The sequence below is a fragment of the Petaurus breviceps genome, unplaced genomic scaffold (assembly GCF_028583685.1).
Source record: "Petaurus breviceps papuanus isolate PSGF00001 unplaced genomic scaffold, PetGlider_PUasm1.0 90977, whole genome shotgun sequence".
Classification (NCBI taxonomy): Eukaryota; Metazoa; Chordata; class Mammalia; order Diprotodontia; family Petauridae; genus Petaurus; species Petaurus breviceps.
Window position 1 is genome coordinate 59,225,739 of NW_027187391.1, and position 22,231 is coordinate 59,247,969.

Genomic DNA, 22,231 nt, shown 5'->3' on the forward strand with positions numbered 1-22,231 from the left:
TTAATTAGGCTACCAAGACCTAGGCTCCAAATATGCTTTCTTCAGGTGCCTTCTATCAGATTCCATATTACAGTATTAGGAATTAATTTTTGCATTAGCAGTCCTGTCCCCTGCCACAGGACTATGGACGCCATCTGGTTTGCAAAGCCTGCCTGCATCCCCTGATTATATCTTTAGCTTCCTCTACTGCAGTGCCTTCCAGGTGAGCCGCCAACCGCTGCAAAGGCAAAGAAACAGAGGGGCCTGGCGGGGTCATTCCTAATAAGCTAGCGTGTGAATACTAATCAGTGGTGGGGAAGCAGAGGTCACCCCAGCCTGCCTGTTGGCAGGTAGCAATGTGCTCTGTGGCAGATGGCGGGCATTATCGACTCTCCACAAAGGCCTAGAAGAGAAACAAGCACCAAGGCTGAATGATGGAGTGATTGAGATTCTGTGCAAGATGTAAGCAGATGTGATGTTTGCCAGCACCCACTGTAAACAATATGCCAGTGGAATTTTTAAAAAGAGATTGTGTGTACAAACATGAAGCAGACCTCATTTGAGAAAAACACTAACCCTTCCTTTCCACTTTAACTGTATCTGTGCCAAATCCAAGAGACTGCCATTAATGATCCCGTCTGGGACAGCTGACTCACTGACATCCCCAGTTATAATCTCTGAAGTCTGCAGGCTCTAATAACTCCAGGAAATACACTGGGATAGGCAGGAATGATGGCTTCTCTAATTTTCAGAATCAAGTAATGGTTAAAAACACATAAAAAAGACACAAAAAAGGAAAGCTGAGCTTTGGCCCATCCCTTCTCAGGTCAACAAAAGCAAGCTGATGTTTCATGTCCTTGATAACTTCTCTGGGTGAATATAAAAACACAAATTAGACTATTTTGAAATGTTCCTTTAATCATGAAAAAGATTAAACATGACTATGAATGGATAAATGTAAAATTCAGTAGACATCTGGTAAATTTGTTGTTTAATCTGGATAGAAGGGGCTGATCTGCAACTCTAAGCCCAGAAAAAAAAAAGAAAAAAAAACATTTAAAATATATGAGGAGGGGACAGAGGGAAGGCCAGACCTCATTAGAATGTTTAACTTCAAGCCCTGGCTGCTGGTGAGTCAACAGCATAGACAAACTCTACAGGCATTTCTACCTCCAGGTTTGCCTAACTACTGAACTACCCTGGAGAGACGGAAATTATACACAGTGAGTTCCTCCCAGAAAGACACGCCTGACCAAAGGGTAGGGGGAATCAGGGCTAATTTAAACATCTCAGTCGAGGTCTTCTAGAAAAGAGAGGAGAGTACGTATATAATAATAATACCAATGAACACCAATCAAATATTTTCCCCACATAATACAGACAGGAAAGGATTGTGGGAAGATGGAAAAATTTAAACTACAGAATTTTCATTAGATAAAAAGGTTCATTTTCCTTACATGTACTACACATATGTATACAGAGAGAAAGTAGAGATGAACGTATCTTAGAATCTGTTTTTAGTAGGGTCTAGCTAGTCCTTACCTGGTTGGGTTCGTACACCATTAGTCTGTTCTGATATTGTGCAGTATTAGTTACCCCACCTGTAATGGATTAACATGTGTTAAATCTTTTCATGAATAAGACATGGACTGTTCCCCAAATAAAAATGAAACATTTTTTTTGTTTTGCTTTTTGGAGGGCAGTTGGGGTTAAGTGACTTGCCCAAAGTCACACGGCTAGTAAGTGTGTCAAGTGTCTGAGGCTGGATTTGAACTCGGGTCCTCCTGACTCCAGGGCCGATGCTCTATTCCCTGCACCACCTAGTCGCCCTTTAAAAATGAAATATAACTGGAGGGAAAATTAACGGCTTCTGAGGATTGATTTGTGTGCCTTAATGGTAAACCTATGATGTGATTAAGTTTATTTAAGTAGCTTCACTTTCAACATTCTGTAGGTCATCTACTTAAGAGGAAGCAACAAGGGTGTTGAAATTACCAAGACTGGATGTAGTCAGATTATTATAAACTGGATGAATGAAAGGAGGGAAAAATAGCAACAAATCCCTTGGAAAAAAGGGAAGGAGAAAGATAGAAACTCAGTTGTAAGAAATGGTTCTGTGTGGTTTGTCCCAAGGACATTGAACAACCGGGATAATTCTTAGCCAAACATTTAACTTTGTCAATTCCAACAGTTTGCATATAGTACACAAACAGCTTCTGCCTATTTGGAGATGCTATTTCCCAAGATCAGAGTAACTTAGCATAAATTAAATAGTAATAGCCTGGGGTCTACAGTTGTTCTGCTTTTAAAAAAAATTTTTTAAGTCACTATTCAACCTTTAAAACTCTTCAAAAATTCCTGGCTTTGAAACTCTCTTGATTGCTGCATAGATCTGAGGAGGTTTGAGATCATCTACTTAACCAAAAACTCTTAAATATATTTCTTGCTGTTCCCAGTTTTCCCCTATTCTGACTTCTTTCCAGGCCTGTTGTGTGTACAGAGTAACGCACAATGTAATAACCATTTGCTCAGCATGAATTTTTACAATCAAAATGCAAACTTCTAAAAATCAGCATGTGAAATGGCTTTGTGGAAGAAACGGCTTTAGTGGACATAAGGAGAAGCCAAAGGAAAAAAAATACCACAAATATAAAAGGAAGCAATTTCTATCTGAAGTGAAGAAATTTTTAACATTAATATTCTTGTATATCGTGTTCTAAATCCTGGCCCCAAATCAGTGGCTAAAGCCAAGAACTATTTAGGCTAGTGAATTTCTTGTATTTCTAATAGCTTCAATATGGTAAGGTTGCAGGGGTGGCTAGGTGGCGCAGTGAATAGAGCATTGATCCTGAAGTCAGGAGGACCTGAGTTCAAATCCGGACTCAGACACTTAACACACTTACTAGCTTTGTGACTTTGGGCAAGTCACTTAACTCCAATTGCCCTACCCCCCCCCCAAAAAATATGGTAAGGTCACAGAGAAATATAAATTTTTATAATTTCTATGTATGTATGGCACATACCTAAAGTTCTCTTCTTTGGAAATCTCACAGTCTAACAGCACAGTAAGCATAACATCCAAATTCTCTGCAAGGGTCACCACTTTCAGCACCATTTAATAAGTGTAATTAAATTCTACAAATCCATGAGTATCTGGTATGTTTAAGTTACTATGTTAGCATAGTGGTGCCTAGTTAATAACAAAAAAAAATTGAGCTAATGATAACAGATAAGTAAATAAGATATGGGAATAAAAACTAATCCAGGCCAATCATTATTCTCCCACTTCCCCCCAGTAAAGAACTTGAATCATTCATTTAATTCTAAGACCATTTTTAACTAGAGGTTAGGTTTCATTCCCTCTAAGGCAAGGAACTCCTTTAAAGATCAATGGTAAATTTGCCTGTGGTATACATAAAGAATACACAAATGAGGTTCTAGAATCTAAGTGAAAAAAGAACTTTCCATTTCTTTAAGACTGTCTCCTTTCTAATATAAAAATCAAAGGGGAAAAAATCTGTCACACTTAAGAAAAGTGTGTCAGAAATAACTATATTCCCTCAAATATTTAACATAAAGATATATGCCAAATATATTAGCAGAATGGATGAATTTTTAGCATCTCTCATCCTTTGTGAAACTTTCAATATCTAATTCTTCCTACCTAGCATAACAACAGAAGATGAATTATCCACTGAGATTACATGAGCCTTTGGTGTTAAAATGATTAACCAACCCTTGCTCTGGGTACATTGATGAGGAATGCAAATGTGAGAGAAGGTCTGGACAGTCACATCCCCTTTTGCACAATCCTCGATCATGGAGGCTGCCGAACTTGTTGCAGAAATACAAGACCCTGCTGACGCCAGCTTCAGTGAAACTGTTGAAGGCAGTACTTCAAATGTTCATAGTATTGTCCTTAACAGATTTTGTTTGTTAGAGATTAAATGTATAGAGACTGAATGAGAATGTCACTACTGCAGTAAACAACCTTGGCAGTTCATACCTTCTCTTACAAGATTCTCCAGTATTCTCATTACTATTTGTCATTTTCCACAGAAGCAATCTTTTTTTCTAATCTGTTCTCAGTAATTAGATTTCCTTAACGTATGTATTTTCATTCATATAGTAATATTGAGAAATGAGGAGTCGGATTACTATTGGGGGGATTACAGTTATTTGGCTGGTTAGCACCAGGACACGAAACGCCAAGAGGTTCACCAGCAAAGCCATGTTGTCACTTTTGCCAAGTCACTGTTGTGAAGGAAAACCCCACATCGTGCTTGCTGCTATTGCTCCCCATTAAGATAATTGACAAATAAGCTCATAAATAAAGTCACTTCCCTTAGCACACATGCAAGGGGGGGAAAAAAAAAGATGAAGCATCCAAGCTCTCCCTGCTTACATTTCCTTGATGCCTTTGCTCATTTGGGGAGCTTCTTCATTGCATTCCCTTCACACACTACTCTTCACTTTTAGATTAATCTGCTGAAATGAGATGCTAAGGATTTGCATACAGATTTGACTACACAAAAATAGATATGGAATTAATAACAGTCTCTATATGTTTTAATTTCTCCTAGACTGGAGTACCCTTGCCTGCAGCGGTATTCTTGGCTTTGAAAGTCATCAAGCTGATTTGTCTGCTCTTAGGTTAGGATGCCACATGCTGCTACACTGTCCCCCGCAATCAAAGCACTTGCATAGATAGATTCCATGCCTGCCCCTATCAAGTATATTTTATAGATTGGCAGTTTTGATCTCCCTCCCCAGGGGGATAATCTGCATCTTAACAGCTTTCTATAGATACATCTGTCATTAAATATGCCATCTTGTATCAGCATCAATTTTCAAAACCAAGTTTTCCCTAACTTTGAAGTGCCACAGTTGAACTTCAGAATTTTCAACCAAAATTCAAAATGAACAGTCTCATCATATGCTCCTGAACTGTGACTTCAAAAAAGAAAAATACTGCTGGCTACAGAAAAGTCACCAAGGTCTAAGAGAACTGCCGGGAGAAATGTAAAGTTAACACACTGCTGGAAGTGAGAAATTATTCCTATCACAGGACAAGACAACGACAAGACATTTTCTTAAATTTCCCCAGCACTAGTCTGCAAGAAACTGGGTGATGAATGGAAACGGCCCACCAGACAGAAGATAACGGGATGGTTAAAAACACCAAACAAACTCTGTCTACACTTCAGGGTGCCCTCTCACACACTTAAAGCTATGACAAAGACAACAGTTAATAAATGCCTTTGTTGTAGAAGGCAAGGGGTAGGGGAAGCAGAAAAATGGCTCTCTTTGTCCTTTGGTCTTAGGTCGAGTATGTGGCTAACTTTTTTTTTTTAACAAAGATAATACTTTTATACTCGATAAACTCACTATACACTTCTTATAGACAAAGGTATTTTTCTTTTGCAGCTCACAGTGGCCACAAACACCACTGACCCTGCTTCCACTGAAGTCCCCCCCTTCAATATAACTAAGGAATCAGCCCTTATGGGGATGGGACCTGGCAATCATGCCTGTCTCTTCAGCAGCCACAGCAGTCACTAACACCCAGAAAATAAAGTTATCTCCACCAAAGTCAAGTGGTTCGAATGTCAAATGGCTCAACATGAGAAACGAATGTCGTTTTATCAATGGAAATTACATTCAAGAAGATACATCATCATCATCATCTGCTTTGCTTCGCACCTAAAGACAATGGACCCTTCTACTGATTTGCCACTGAAAGGTCTTACAAGTATTTTCTCCCCCTTCTAGAATGAGCTCCTTGGGAGTCTTGCTTTTCTGTTTGCATTCCTAGTACTTAGCACAGTGCTTAGAAAATAACAGAAGCTTTTTAATTCGTTCAATTGACACTGTACTGGCCAAAGAGTAGCATACATTCAATAAATATATATTGGCTCAATGCATAAATAAATAAATTATAAATCATTATATATTATAGATTAGCAATTCTTGGATTTAACAATATCTCATTCACAACAGGTATCTGTGTAAAAGCTTTCAGAACCATTACCAAGGAAAACCACCAGACAAACCCTGGGATCCTTCTTGGTAACGCCCTCACAATATTATGTATTTACTAGGTACTCAAGAAATACTTGTTGAATAAAAGAAGAAAGGAAATAATAAGGTTTAACTTGGCATATTTCTGCTCTTCACACACTGCTTTGCATAAATTGGGTGTCCCAAAAGTCTAAAGTTCTAAGCTTTAATAGCTACATACCACACACTCATATACACATACTACATATTTACATACATCTGTATACATTCGTGTGCGTGTCTCTTTTTGTTCTTCTTGTTGTGCAGTACTGCTAGAATCTTCTTGACCCCATGAACTATATTGTCCATTGGGTTTTCTTGGCAAAGACACTGAAGTGGTTTGTCATTGCCTTCTCCAGTGGATTAAAGCAAACAGAGGTTCAACACTTAGACTACCAAGTGTCTAAGGCAGGATATGAACTCAGGTCTTCCCGAATCCATGCCCAATGCTCTATCCACTGAGCCACTTAGCTGCCTATAGCCTGCCAAACAGCAGGTACCTCGAAAATACTTGTTAATGCTTGTTAATTACACAATACACAAATATACAGTCATTTAATCAATAAGCATCTGTAAGCAGCAACCTAGTTCCAGCTCCTGTATTAGGCTTTGCTGAAACAAACACAAAGTGTCTGGCGTTAAGGACGGATCATGTGTATACACAAATATATTCACATATAGGGGTCCAGATCTATGATTTCACGGCTACATGGAGCTGCTAGTGAGGAAGTGCCCTCTACCCATGTGGATCAGCAACTCTTCTCCCTATTACAGCCTGAGTTGCCTGGATGCCAAGTTGTTAAATGACTCGCCCCAGGTCACACAACCATTAAAATACCTGTGTTCCCTCTGCCATGCGACTCTACTTCTCATGCTAATGTGTAAATACACATACACACATATAGAGCCAATATAAGACCATCCCCTGACACCTTGGTGCGATACTGGGCAAATCACTTCATTGCCCCAAGCAACTATCTAAAACTACAGATTAGAAAGGCAGAAATCTGCATTAGCCATGGGAGTTTCCTCACTGGTAGTTCACCACACCAAAGAAATCACAGGTTTAGTATATATGTATATGTATGTAGGTATATGTGTGTTTGTTTTTTTGGTGGAGGTGGATGGGGGAGGTTGGTATTATGCATATGTGTATATGTAAATCTAAGCTCTCCTTCCCTGAATCCCCCCCCATTTCCAAAATAACTCAAAATATTCATAGCTGAATCTTCTCTCTATGCCCTAAGCAAAGAAATGAATCTATTTGCATCAGGCAAAGAAATAAGAGCCAAGTATATCTATTATTCACTTCAGTATACTGCTAACGACAGAAATCGTTTTCCAGTAAATGTAGGCTACAGTGTTAGAAGTGGAGTATACACACAGCATATAAGAGTGGTCAACATCCCCAGTGGATTCTAACATGGTAGAAACAATTTCAATCAAGGATATTTTTGATAGGGCAGCGACTTGCATAGAATCTTCCTCAATTCATGCATTAAATGAAGAATATTATTCCTTGTTTTAACTGTCACACGTGAGGAAGCTACAAAAATGGATGGGTAATTAATTCACTCAAATTCCCCAGGAGACTTTCACATCTCTAGTATATCTATCTGTAAGGAAAAGATTTTTGCATTCTGATATTTGTTTATCATACCAATGTAGAACATCTCGTGTAAACAAACAGGTCACTGACCCAAAGAGTCTCAAGTGAATGTCTACGGTACCGGAGTAAATATGAACAATACAGGTTTTTCATCAACAAGAAACAATGCACAAACAAGGTTAAAACCTCCCAGTTTTAGCCATCAACAAAGAGAACCAGATGTCCTTTTAGGAAAGTCACGCTCTGATCCTACCGTAGATTATCGCCTCATATGACTAAGTCTGTTTTGTATTTTAGTAGCAATGGTTTTATTTCGAGATTTTGAAATGGAAAAAATGCAAATACAGAATCAATGAACTGGAATAAATCATATGGTCCAGCCCCCACTGTCCCTTCCACCTTTGCACAGACACCTAGTGGCAGGCTAACCCCCAAGTCATCCCGAATTGATAAATCTTGATCCTAATTATAAGACTATTTGGGTACACACACACACATACACACACACACAGGTATACACCACACCCTTATGTGTGTATACACATAAATAATTGCATTAACTACAAAACTGCTATTTCTGCATTAAACCCAACATATTTTAAATTCATTTTTCCTACTTCATCTCCAGTTAAAAGATAAACAATCATCAGTGTTCTCCTTTTAAAACAACAACAATAATAATGACAGTTCCTATTTATATAATATAGGAAGTAATGTAAATACTACTATCTCCATTTTGCAGATGAAGAAATTTAAGGACATAGAGAAGAAGTGACTTGCCCAGGGTCACACAGCCAGTAGATGTCGGAACTAGGGCTCAAAGTTCAAATGTCCTTTTTACCATTTCACAGTGCCTCTCATGTCCTTGAGGGTGATTATTAAATAATTTATGGTTTAAGGATCCAGAGCTATTTTTGGAGTGTGTGAATAAGGATGTAATTCAGTTGTTTTCTTTCCTCCTAAGTGTGATATGCTTATAACATTTAATTTAGAGGACTATAATCTCAGTATCAGGTGCAATGCTATCTGGTCCATATCTCAGAACAATAAAGGGCAAAGACTGAGGCCAGAAAAGCTATAGAGATTTTTTTTTAATTTCAACTTCAGTAATATTGAGACCTATAAAGGAAATATGAGTCATTAAATTTTATTCTAACTGGATGTAAATTGGAAACATCAGTTTTATACCTGTTCCCAGGTATTAAAATAAGAACCAAATCCATAAGCAGTCAGTAACATTCTAAATAACTTTTCAGCAGCCTTGGAACACCAGCCTTTACCCTATTCCCACTTTCTACAAATCCCAGTTTGAGACACTACTCTAGTATAAAGTGATATGTAAGGTCCCAATTGGGCAGGAATGCTCATCTTCCTGAGTTCAAATCTGACCTCGGACACTTACTAGCTATGTGACCCTGAGCAAGTCCCTTAACCCTTTTGGCCTCAAGTTTTTTCCTCTATAAAATGAGCTGAGAAGGAAGTGGCAAAGCACTACAGTATCTTTGCCAAGAAAATCCCAAATGAGGCCACAAAGAATCAGACATGACTGAACAACAACTCATTCAGCAAGGAAACAGGGCTATCATTTCTTTACCTCATCTGTGGCTTTGTGCTTGGTTTCTCAGTTTGTAGCTGTGATCAGAAAAATTAACAGGTAAGCTATTATACAGGGTCTGCCAAAAGACAGTGCAGACTAAGACTGGTGAGACACTTGTGTACGATGAGGTAATCACTTATTTTCAGGGAGATGTTTTTCAGGAGTTAATGTAATATAGCCAGCAACAGAGATAACATTTTTTAAAATAAAAAAAAGGAGTGCAATGCAAAAAAATTGAAGTCATTTTGATCTATTCTATACTTATTTTACTTCAATATTTTCATTTCAAATATAAATGGTATGCAGCTCATTTGTGAATTGGGTCATGGTGTCAAATGCTGTTGGCACCAGTAAAATGTGACTACCTCTAACATTTTAAATTATCTGCTAATGGCTATCTCCATAGAGCTTGGTACCTGGAGCTCGTCTGAGCTTTTCTCACTTTTAAAAAATATCGACAGATTTCAAAAGTGGCTTGACCCCCCAGTGGAGAAAGAAAAGACTGAAAATCCTGCTCAGGTCTTCGATAAAACCTTTGCTACCAAACAGAACACTAGAAACCCTGTGTGGGAACCCAGCCAGGTCCTCGTATCTGCTCTGTTCCAATGTCTGCCAGATCTCAAAAGGATGCCAATGTTCCAGTCCCTCATCAATTAGCTGAAATGCTTCGGTGAGCTGGTGGAGGATTTAAGAATTGGTTTCAAAAACCTTTATCACCTTCCAGAAACAGGGATTTCATATTTAAGATCTGTGACATCCAACGCAAATAATATGTCTTTTTTATTTTTTAAAAGCTCACAGGAAAATCTAGTTTACCCTACCTTGAGTAGTTCAATTCACAATTTATTTAATACATGTAAGAATGGAAGAAAGAGGTGGCAAGATTAAGGTATTATAGGTATCACTGTTGATTCCCGCCCCCTCCCCGGCTTCCCAAATGCAGCTCCACTGCTGCCCCAGAAAAAGTGGAGGTTCTCTCCTCAGGCACACAGCAGGGCAGAAGGAAACCTGAGAAAATTGTGATTGTCTTCATTAACGGTGATTAAAGTAGGCAGCCCATGTTAATGCAAGAAAAGAACAAAATAAACTTACTTTGTGGAACAGCAAAGGGAAAAGAAAGATCAAACTTCATATTTTCTTTTCTTTTTTTAAAGAAAATAGCAATGCCATGTTTCAAGAGAGAAGACCACTATTTTTTTATTGGGGACGGGGCAGGGAGTAGAAGTGTGCTTTCATTGGCATAAGGAGTTTCTTAGAAGGAACTTTAACCAATGCAAATCAACCCTTTCTCTGCAACTTGCAGCTTCATAGAGTTGCTCTGGGTTTGGAGAAATTAATGACCTGCCCATACACAGCCAGTATATGTCAGAGGTGGGTCTTGACCCAGGGCCTCCTAGCACCAAAGCCAGGTCTCTGTCCATTATACCAGAGACAGTCAAACTCAAAGACAAATAGATCCTTCCTTGCTGCATATTGATTTAGAAAACCAGAAATTAACACTATCCCTACTCTATTCTATTTTTACTTATTTTGTTAAACATTTCCCAGTTACATTTCAATCTGGTTTGGGTAGCACTTCCACCCATGGGCCTCAAGTCTGACACCTATGCAAGCACATCATACACCACTCCAATTACTTAGCTTTGTGGCTAGCTATACTGTCGTGAGTGTAGAGTAGATTCCATCCTAGGACATTCCTTAAGAGTTATACCATTTGACTAACATGGAAATATATTTTACATGATTGTGCATAAGTAACCTGTAGCAAACTGCTGAGCATCAGTGAAGAGGTAAGGGAAGAAGAAAATCGGGAACTCAAAATTTTATAAAAAATGAAGTTAAAATTTTTCTTTACATATAATTAGAAAAAATAAAATACTGATTTATAAAAGAGTTATAACACTTAAAGAAAATGGTAAGGACTTGAAGAGCTTTATAACCTTTGGGGCTGTCAAAGAATCTGATGGAAAAGAAATAAAAAAGAATATATTTATGAAGCATTCCTGAGAAATCATAGCCAAATATGGGGAAATTTAGTGTAATTTTCAAGAGGTTAGCACAGTGACAACATCTAAAATTAAATGAATCCAAGAAAAGGATGAAATTTGGTAGAAAATATAGATTATAGTAATTCAGTGGTTGCTTTGTCATTTCCACTACCCCCTGGCAAGTAGAGGTTTACTCCCAACTTTATCTAATGATTACTTTCCATTTTTTTTTTTTGCTTTTTGGAGGGGGGAAGGTAGGGCAACTGGGGTTAAGTGACTTGTCCAAGGTCACACAGCTAGGTTTTTGTGTGTGTGTGTGTTAAGTTTCTGAGGCCACATTTGAACTCAGGTCCTCCTGACTCCAGGACCGGTGCTCTATTCACTAGCTGCCCCTCCATCTTTTTTTTAAATGTCTGTACAGAGATGCCATGACCCACTATAAGTACTAAATAAATCTATATCTATCGATCTATCTATCCATCTATCTTGAAGCACTATCTCCAACACATATTTAAATAGTAGACTACCATAGTTCATTCAGTAGATGAGGCTTTTATTAAAATATATGTATCTATTCATGTCCATTGGTATATGTAACTTTTAAGATGAGTAACTGACACTTCTGCTGCCTCATTTATCTTCCTTTTCTTTTTTAGGTTGCTAATTAATCTAAACTTCATCTTTTAATTTATCTAACCCATGGCTCTTCTGAATTGGCTTTCTTCAGTGACACTAAAGATAAAGCCAAGAATTGATGCAATTATCTAGACATTGTAGTTCAAACTCCTATATTATCCAAAGAACTATATCTTATCTTCCTTAAGAATAAAATGACAAGAAATGTGCAAAGTGCTAGAGGGCCTAAAGAAGAATTTTCTAACAGTCAGTGGTGTTTAAAACAGGGGAGAGGCTAAATTACTGAGTGAGGCTATGGAATCTCCTTCCCAAGTGGCCTTAAAATAGGTCTGTTTTGGTGATAAAAGAAAGGGGAATAAAATATGAAACCTCTGAAAGGAACTTCCTTCCTTTTGAATCTATGCTTCTCCATTTGGCATTGCCTTGGAAGGCTAGTTTAATCAGTTCCATTAAATCTACCAAAACGGTTCTCACTCAACAATAACAAGATTCAGCCTTCTACATGTGGTGGCTAAACTAAGTATTTGAAGCTACATAGTCCTTGAGAGCATCACTGTTTCCTAAATTACAAGCTTGGGAACTTAATGTCACACTAGCATCCCCCAAAAAGCTATTACTGTGTTTCCCAAAGCAGGATAAAGGAAATAAAATCCAAGTCAATCCCCTTCCTCTTTAGATATCGGATAGAAAATCTACCCCTCGTAAGACAGTGCTGGGGTTTTTAAGTGTCATCACAGAGTACGGAAAAAGCAGGCTTTCCAGGATGAAGCTTCTAGCAATAAAGGTATGGCAGTTCTGTGGTCTGACTCCTATACTCTCTTCATGAATAATGTGGATTTCCCACAAAGTGGGAACGGTTGTTCCTTCTCTCCTGAAAGTCACATGTTCAAAGGTAGGCTAAGAGTAAATTCTACAGACCAGGGTAGCTGGTGTCTCACAGAACCCCTCAAGCAGTCTCAGAAGGCTTGTGGATTCCTTTCCACAGTTTGTTTGTTTGTTTTTTTAAGCAATTGGGGCTTAAGTAACTTGCCCAAGGTTACACTGACAGTTTTTTTTTGTGTGGGTGTTAAGTATCTGAGGCTGAACCAATTCCGGGTCCTCCTGGCTCCCACTCACTGGCCACCTAGCCGCCCCATCTTTTTTTTTTTAATGCATACAATAAAAGATACAGGATTACAAAGCAAATTAAAAAAATAAATTTTTTTAAGTTCATAGACTCCAGGCAGCTAGGTGGCACAGTGAATAGAGCACCGGCCCTGGAGTCAGGAGGACCTGAGTTCAAATGCAGCCTCAGACACTTAACACAAAAACTAGCCATGTGACCTTGGGCAAGTCACTTAACCGCAATTACCCTCCAAAAAGTAAAAAAAAAAAAGGTCACAGACTCCAGGTTAAGAACACCTGTTACAGATATTTCTGTCTATGATTTTCATACTAGTGTCATCCTCTTTATCTATTAAATCGGAAACCTGAAAGGAAGAGAAGTGGTCCAGAAATCCCCTTTTCAAGTGCCAGGGTCATTGGGTACAAATTCCAGACTGCCATCTTTTCTAGCACCACATCAGCAATGGCATTTCCTCCAAGCTCCTTTTTCAGTTTTAAGGGTGTCTGAAAATACCAGGTCTCCTACCAAAGCTTGAGAAATGCCTAAAGTTATAGTATTTGAAGCCCCAAACCCACCAGTAGGCGACTGTAATTTGTGTGAGGAAGTGTTTTGGGATTTAAGTATTTTCCTTAGGAAAAATAAAGCCTACAAAATTTGGGAAAATCACATGTTTTAAATTCAAACCAATAAAAGCCCTTGGCCAAAAAGAGAAGGCTGCTGACACTTGAATGTATGTGAGGCTGCTGTAGAAGGGAGCCACGTAACCTGGTGGAATGTGAATTGCTTTCGGAGTCCAAGAGGCAGTCAGAATCTTGCTTCACGCACTTACCAGTATGACTCTGGACAAGTCCCTGCACATCTAAGCCTCATTTTCCTCCTGTGTAACATGGCGGTCTACCTTACATAACTTGTTTTGAGGATCAAATGGAACAGTATATGCTATGTTAATGCTTGCTGTTGTTGTTATTGTACATATATCACCTGGGATGCACACAGAACAAACAACTCTATTTAGTTTGCCTGAAAAATAAACACAAAAAGTGCTAGAATAATTCAATCAATTTCAGAGTTGGAAGGGTTTCATTGGTAATCTTCTCCAACCCATGCCTGGAGAGCAATTCCTTCTACAATATCCCATTCATCATTCAGCCTTTACAAGAAGATTTCTTTTTTTTTCTTTTTTTCTTTACTTTTTGGAGGACAATTGGGGGTGACTTGCCGAAAATCACATGGCTAGTGAGTCTGTCAAGTGACTGAGGCCAGATCTGAACTCAGGTCCTCCTGACTCCAGGACCAGTGTTCTATTCACTGAGCCACCTAGCCTCCCAGACAGGAAGATTTCTGGTGATAAGAAACCCACATACCTTCTGAGGCACTCCACTTCAGTTGGGGTAGGTAATATTAATTATTAGGAAGTTTTAAATTGACATTTAGCTATAAATCTACCTCTCTTAAACCTAACCCTAGTGCTCCCAATTCTGTCTTCTGGAACCAAGCAAAAAAAGTAATCCTTTTCCCTGTGAAAGCCCTTCAAATAAAGCATACAGTATCTGTTGGCAATAAGCTAAAACAATAGCAATCAAGAATTCTTCTAGTGAAAAAACAGATATTCACACATGATCTCTCAGTCTTCAGTTATCTGCCGTGTTTATGATACAACTCAATGGGATCACAGATTTTGAGCCAGAAGGAACCTCAGGTATAGGCCTGATACACCTTGTCCGATCCATTTGTTCTACAGTGGAGAATGCTGAGGCCTTTGGCAGTTGAATGGTCACAAGGGTAAGGTGGGATTTGAAACCAGGTCCTCTGACTCCAGAACCAGCACCTTTTCCCACTGTACCATACCTAAAAGTCTCATTCTCACTGCCCCTTCCTAGTGGAAGCCTCCTTCTGGGGGTAGGAGGTCACCAGTTATCATCAGATTACTAGATTTTACCTCACTCATCACTGCTTTTTCCCTGTTTAAAAATCCCACTCTTGTCTCCCTAAATTTTTCTCAGCCCTTTAATCTTCAATTAAGTATTCTACTAGGGAATTCATTTTTTCTTTCCTTTTCAGAAGTAAACACATCGGACTTGGACGTATTGCCCAACATTCTTCTATATGTAACTTGTTACATCTGAGTGGAGTGATGCAATCCTATTGCCTGAAATGGCATCATTATGGAGAGTTGAGAAAGTACTCGACCTGGAGTCAGGCAAGAATGAGTTTGAATCCTGCCACAGACAGTTAGCTTTCTGACTCTGGCCCAGTAACCAGGATGGTTGTAAGGACAGAAGGAGATAATACATATGGGTTAGCTTTGTAAACCTTAGGGCACTATATAGAAATGTTAGCTACAATGATGGAGGTGATGATAAAGACAAGGACAATGACTGGAAAACCGAGAGATCTCCTAAAAGAAGGTTCTGTTCAATGGTGTTGCTCCAAACTGAAGGCCCCTCTAACTGCCAAAGGGGGGACTGGACAGGAAATCCTACACCTTAAGTATAGCATGTGCCAATGGCCCTCCAAAAGGAAATATCTGACTTTTTCACAATAACATGATCTGATTAGCAACGTGGAGCTGACTGTGAATGCCGTGCAGACATCAAGGAGGCACTTGTTATAGGGCTGTGAAGAACTCACTGGTTCCAGTAACAGAATTCCTAAGTTCTAGAATGACCCACGGACAGACATTTGTGACCAAGAGGCACAGAGTTAAGCATGTTAACAGTTACTCAAAAAAATATGTTGACTTGAAGAGAAAAGCAGACAATAGACATGGAAGTACAGCCTGAGCCCTAGTACTAGTTTGATATGCAATCCTAAATCAACTGCTTATTTTGACTTGCCTTAGTTTATCTAATTCATGAAATTAGGATGTGGTCTGTCTCCTCACTTCTGCCCAAACTCCCATCCTTTCAATGCTTCTGCAATTGACATTGCCCTGGAAGACTAATTCAGCCACTTCGATTTAGGACAGCAAAACAGGCCTCACCCCACATTTAGATTCAACTTTTCATGTTTGAGGCTTGAATTGTTTGAAGTGACACAATCCCCGACATTATCACTGCCTGAAGTGGGAGCTAAATGCCATCCTAGTTGAGTCACTAAACAAATATGAAGTGAAAACAGATCCAACCTATCTTTCCAAGTTAATTACACATTTACCTTCCCACCTCTCTGTTACATGTGCTACATTCTGCCCAAACTGTACCCTATACATAGAATTCTATTTCTCATCTCCTTGCCTTTGCAGACACTCTCTCCTAGGCCTAGAATTCTCTAGTCCTCACTAGAGGTGAGGTGCCTCTTGGAATTCCTTGCTGCCTTTAAGAGTCAGCTCAAGCTGTACATTCAAGAAGCCTTTCCTAATTTCCTTAATTGTTAAGGTTTGTGTATTTATTTTGTATATATCCTTTCTTTACTTACGTATGGCACAGTGGATGGAGTGCTGGCCCTGGAGTGAGGAGGACCTGAGTTCAAATCCAGCCCAAATACTTATTGTATGTCCCTAGGCAAGTCATATAATTCTGTTTGCTTCAGTTTCTCATCTGTAAAATGAGCTGAAGAAGGAAATGGCAAACTGTTCCAGGTTCTTTGCCAAGAAAAGCTCAAATGGGGTCACAAAGAGTTGGACATGACTGAAACAACAACAATAAAAAAACCTGATGTTTTATCCTGTCCTAGTCCCAAGGACTATATGGTCCTTGAGCACAGAGACCATCTTAACCAGGTATGTATATTCTCAGTGCCTAACACAATGTCCAGAATGTTTGCTGATTGATGAAATTCATTGGCTGGCAAAGTATTCCCAGTTCTTTCAAAGAAAATGCCAAATAAATTCAAATTATTGCTATTACCCAGTAACAAGAGAAGGAAATAAATTATAAAGAGTAAAGCCTTCTCTCAAATATATAAGCACTGGGTAGCATGGGTAAGTAAAACCAACAGGTAATCTGAAAACTTCAATGTCTTCTACCACATCTTATCACAGTTACATGTAACAAGTCAGATGGCTGAGACTTTTCTTTATCCTTCTTAGTCCATGGTGGTAGTTGATTCTAAGGAGCTATAGGAGGGTCATCAAGTAAAGAGCTGGAGGAGAAAAGGGGAAAGGACCTGGACAAAGCTCAAACTGTCTTATAAATCCCCAAATAAACAAGAGTTGAATGAATGTCTTTTTTTGGATTGAAAAGGGCTTAGAAAGAAAAAAAAAAGTGGATCTTTTAGTCAGTCAATGCCCAACTCCTATACCTGTCCATATAGAAATTCTTAGAAACTGTAAATTAACATCATGTACAGTGCTCTGATTGACCAGAAGACGAATATTCTTCAAGAAATACATTTCAAAAATTAAATAAACTTTGTGGCACAAAGTTTCCAAATACGGGTTGAATTTCGCTTTTAATTTTGACTGAATGGTGTGTGTGTGTGTGTGTGTGTGTGTGTGTATGTGTGTGTTAGTCTACCTGATATCCAAAGAAGACCATCTGCCACATATCCTGCGTGACATGAAAGGGACCGGTCAAAGGACTGTACAAAAGTCCATTTGTTCTTCTTGGGACAGTATCGCTCAACTGTGGGCAGAACTTGGCGCAGCTCATTCCGGCCTCCTACAGCATAGAGGTAGTCATCCATGGCTCCCAGCACAAAATGCTCCCGACAGTTTTTCATGGGAGCAATTTCAGCCCAAGAGTTACTACGGGGGTCATAGCGACAGGCAGTCCGCACGGCACACGTCCGACCAGTAGCGTGCTCCACTTCCCCCCCTGCTACAAAGAGGAAGTCCCCCATGACAGCCACGCAGTGGTGGCTTCTGCCCACAGGCATTGGCTCCAGTTCGCTCCAGTTTGCTATTGCTGCTATTAGGGCACTGTCTTGGTCCACGGGATTGAAATACCGGAGTTCTTTGACTTTACAGACCTCCCGCTTTTTCCCACCAATGATATAGAGTGTGTCTGACTGGAAGCGAGGTTTGGTCCTTCGGGTCTGCCACACTGGCTGTGCATAGATGCTCTGGTGGTACTCCAAGGCCTCATTGACGAGGGCTGTTGCTGTCTCGCTGGCTTGGACCAGAGGATGAGACAGAGCAACGGTATGAAGGGTGTCCACGTCCATGAGACCAAAACGAATGTACTGGAGGAGTTCATCCATGTACTGGTAGTGGCAGTTGTGCTCCAACCACCTGACTGCTAGCTGAAAGAGAGGGGGAAGGATTAAAAACAAAAAAGGGAAGAAATGGCATATAATAGTCAAACCATACCGAATTCTTCAATACACTGAAAAGTGTCACCTAAGCAATATAACACCTAGATTTCTGGAGATGGAGGGCCTTTTGTTTGGTTGTTTGTTTGAAACCATGACAGGAAATGCACCAGAAGAAAAAAAAGTTCCTAAAGGGGCAGACACATTTTGTGTTTATATTATATTATATAAATGTATGTGTATATATAGATGTAGATATAATCATACATTCCCTCTCAAATGATTAGTGATTAAATAAAGGCATTTTCCATTTAAGGTGAGGGGAAAGGGTTTGTCCAGAATGAACATACATTGTATATTCTCAGGTCCTGAGCATGTGGGGAGTGGGGAGGAACAGTGCACATATGCTACTACAGGAAACATCAGTGATTAGTAGTGTCGTCGTATTTCAAGTAATATATAGCAACCCATGCGTCAAAGTGGTCTATCGATAAAAGAAACATAGAACAATATGTGATCATCCACGACCACAGGGTGTACTTGAGGGAAAATCAATGTGACACTACTAGAATGATTTAGAAGGGGGAAAAAGGCATTCTCCCCACCCCTTTCCTAGGTGTACCAGACATGAAAATAAAAGATTAAAATATATCAGTTTTGTGTTTGAAAAAGGGAGGGTCATGAATTTATTTTTTTTATCTTAAGATGCATGGTGTTAAGTACATGAAGAATCTTGGAAATCTATGTATAAGACCTTCATATAAATTCCTCACTAAAGACATTATCTTCTCATTTGGTTTAAATATCAACATGCAATTTTAACCTCTAACCATAGTCTAGTCTTTCTTTTACAAAAAGAATTCCTGAAAACAAAGGGAGGCTCATAACTGAATCCCAGGGTCATCAAATCTTAGTGCTTGAAAAAAGCCTGGGCTATAAAAGGTCAGCAATCACAGAACAGGAGAGGGATAAGGGAAAAATAAAAACGTGCACAATTTTAAAGTGAAAAGTTCCATTTAAAATTATCTGAAGTAGTTCAAATCTGTAAATATGATGCCTAATTTGGCAGGATGTATTAAACTAACAAACACATTCAATAGTAAAAGCATGCTACCTCAAATAAAAGACAATAAAAACATCACGGGTACCTGGAGTTACTTATATCATTCTCAGCAACTGATATGCTAAACTGAAATAAAATTACATTAAAACAGAGGTATGGATCTGAAATAATTAATGGGCCAATTTTAGCAATGACAGAATTGTTAGACTGCTGTTGTGGATGATAAAATAGAACCGCAGACGCTTTCTTGCTTTCTAATCCATAAACTTGAGGATCTGCATCCTCAGACAGCTCACCGGAGCAATGTCACCAACTCTTGGAGAAAATTTCTGAACTCTCAGGACCAAAACCAGCTAACCACTCTCTCTGTTCACATGCCTCTAAATTCGGGACTTATTTGGGGCTTGTTTCTTCGGTTTCTTTTTGAAATACTTTGAGAAGAGAACGGAGGTGGAACGTCTTTCATACCCACTCAAAATCTATAGACATACTAACAGGCTCTTTGTTAGCCACGTTCCAGTAGCTAGTACTCTAAAATCTCTAAGAATCAAAAGGGTTCAAATGAAACAAAATACTCACCTTAAGAAAAAAAATATTTACTTTAATGTAGGGGCACCTATATTCATCACAGATATTACAGATGACAAAAGAAAGTCCTAGTTAGTTGGTCAATCCCCTCTCCACCAGAATGGGATAGCTATCCACAATCAAATTCCTAGATCTCCGACAAATCTAGTTGTGTTATGTTTCAAGTGACTTGTGTTCCAACCATTTCCTTGGGAAGATATTTGTAGGGTTCATTTTTTATTTCTAATTGTATAGCTCATTCTTTACTCATAGCACTTCTAAAGTTTCTAGGGATGGCTTCATCATTCTCTTAAGTGTAACTCATACACTAAAGGTATGATTGTTTGTATTTTGCCTACAGTATCTCTTAATTTATTTCCTGAATTTTATATGATCATTCCTACTTTGTTTTAGTAATTAATTCCTCAATATTCTAAGAGTTTTAACCTTTCACTTAGATGCTACTGAGATGAGCAAAGGAGAAGTAGCAGAAACTAGTACCTCTCTAGACTTTTTTTTTAAACCCAGTGATGTACATCTAATTATTTTTTGTTTCTCCTCATTAATCAGTTCTTTCTTCTTCTTAATCAATCTCCTTGTCCATCTACGAAGAAGTTTTATTTTATCTTTCTAGCAAACTATGATACTTTTTTTGTCTTTTTGGAGGAGGGAAGGCAGGGCAGTTGGGGTTAAGTGACTTGCCCAAGGTCACACAGCTAGTAAGTGTGTTAAGTGTCTAAGGTCGGATTTGAACTTAGAGACTACTGACTCCAGAGCCGGTGCTCTGTGTCACCTAGCAGCCACAAACCATGAAACCTCTTGAAAAGTACAGAAAACTAAGAAGACTCAGGTTCTAAGAATATCTCTGTGGATAGATGCATTCCACCACATTTAGATCTGTCTTCTCTTTCTGACTGCAGGCATGTATCTCCAGCTACCTACAGGGTATCTCTACCTTGATGCCTCCCTATAGTATGAAACTCAAGATATACAAAAAACAAACTAACTAGGTTGTAATCTTTTCCCAAAACGTGTTCCCCTTTCTGAGTTCACTATTCTGATCAATGGCACTCAATTTTTCATATTCAAATACATATCATCCTTATTTAACACTTCTCTCTCCTTCATCTCTAAATAATTCAGGACCTACTGATGACAACTTTTCCCTTTTCTCTATCCTTTCCAGCACCACCCAAATACAAATCATCATTACCAACCAATGTGAAGTATTGCAATTGCCTCTCACTTGATCTTAGTACCTCCTCTATTTCTCCTCTAGCTCCTTTGACAGGACAGCAGGACTAGAGATCTATTTCTATGGAACACTGCTCAAACTCCCATGGCTCCTTAATTGCCTTCCTTCTAAAATGCAAACTTCTTTACCTGGCATGTCAGGCCTTCCAATATCTGTATGAACCCACTCTTGTGGTCTTGCCTCACACTATACCCCACGACATACTCTAGACCCTACTGAAATCCACACATGGTCTCATTCAAACACGTGCAACACTTTCCTCCCTTTGTGTTTTTGCTCAAGCTGTTCCTTGTCCCTGGAATGTACTTCCTACAGTCCCTTCTTGGCCTGCTCAATTCCCACCAGTCTTCTAAAGCTCAATTCAAATGTCATTTCCTCCATGAAGCTTTTCCACCCAAACTCACACAGCATTTTGCTTGCTGCCTTATGCATTTACCATTTTATTATTGTATCATACAATTATCTGTGTTTATAAACATCTTTTTCAGTGCCTCAGCAGTGCTTAAATACATACAGCAAGAACTTAAATAATTGCTGGTTAACTGAAAAGTTGACAGTACTTAACTATATAGCAGTACTTAACAAAAGTGCTTAACTGAAAAGTTTTAATGGAATACCATTACTGTTCCATTTCTGGTTTGCTCTTTTACCTCTAGAGTACACCCATCACTGCTGTTTTCATGTTCTTTCTTCCATGGAATAACTACTGCATATTATTTTTCACATTGCACATTAAGCTTGCATTTTCTCAGATGAATTTTACCTCATACCTTTCCAATATTTTTAACTTCTCTCTGACCTCACATAATTTTTATCCTTTATCCTTTATTGATACCTTTAGGCCACCCAAGTCATTCTCACTTGTTAAGCTCATGCTTCCCCTTAAATTCAAGTGAATGTTAATTAAAACTAACTACTCTAACATCTGCCTCAGACCCCTTCTCACCTAAATATACATTTATAGACTTTAGACAGAATTCCTTTCAGGAGGCAGTGTTCATATCCCAGATAATGAGCCAGGTTCTTCCAGTAGGATTCAATTAGGCACTTTGGGAAACTGCATTAACTCTTTCAAGTCACCAGGATAAATCTGGTCAATTACTTTAGTGGAGTAAATGGAACTTTTGAGAGCATATATTTTCAGAAGGTAAAAATCTTACCAAGGCTAAGTAGGATGTT

At 38.9% G+C, this 22,231-nt stretch overlaps 1 protein-coding gene across 7 annotated transcripts in view; it reads right to left on the reverse strand.

The window, feature by feature from the left end:
- KLHL32 (kelch like family member 32) overlaps window positions 1-22,231 on the reverse strand; it is a 333,784-nt gene that overhangs the window by 17,262 nt on the left and 294,291 nt on the right. For 4 of the 7 annotated variants that reach the window (XM_069077193.1, XM_069077191.1, XM_069077192.1 and 1 more), the window contains 2 exons: window positions 17,432-18,158; window positions 1,522-1,580 (listed from right to left, as the gene is read on the reverse strand). In XM_069077193.1, coding sequence (XP_068933294.1) covers window positions 1,522-1,580; window positions 17,432-18,158 — 786 coding nt within the window. The remainder of the gene's footprint in view (window positions 1-1,521; window positions 1,581-17,431; window positions 18,159-22,231) is intronic. The other 3 variants (XR_011166280.1, XM_069077195.1, XM_069077196.1) reach the window with 1 other exon arrangement.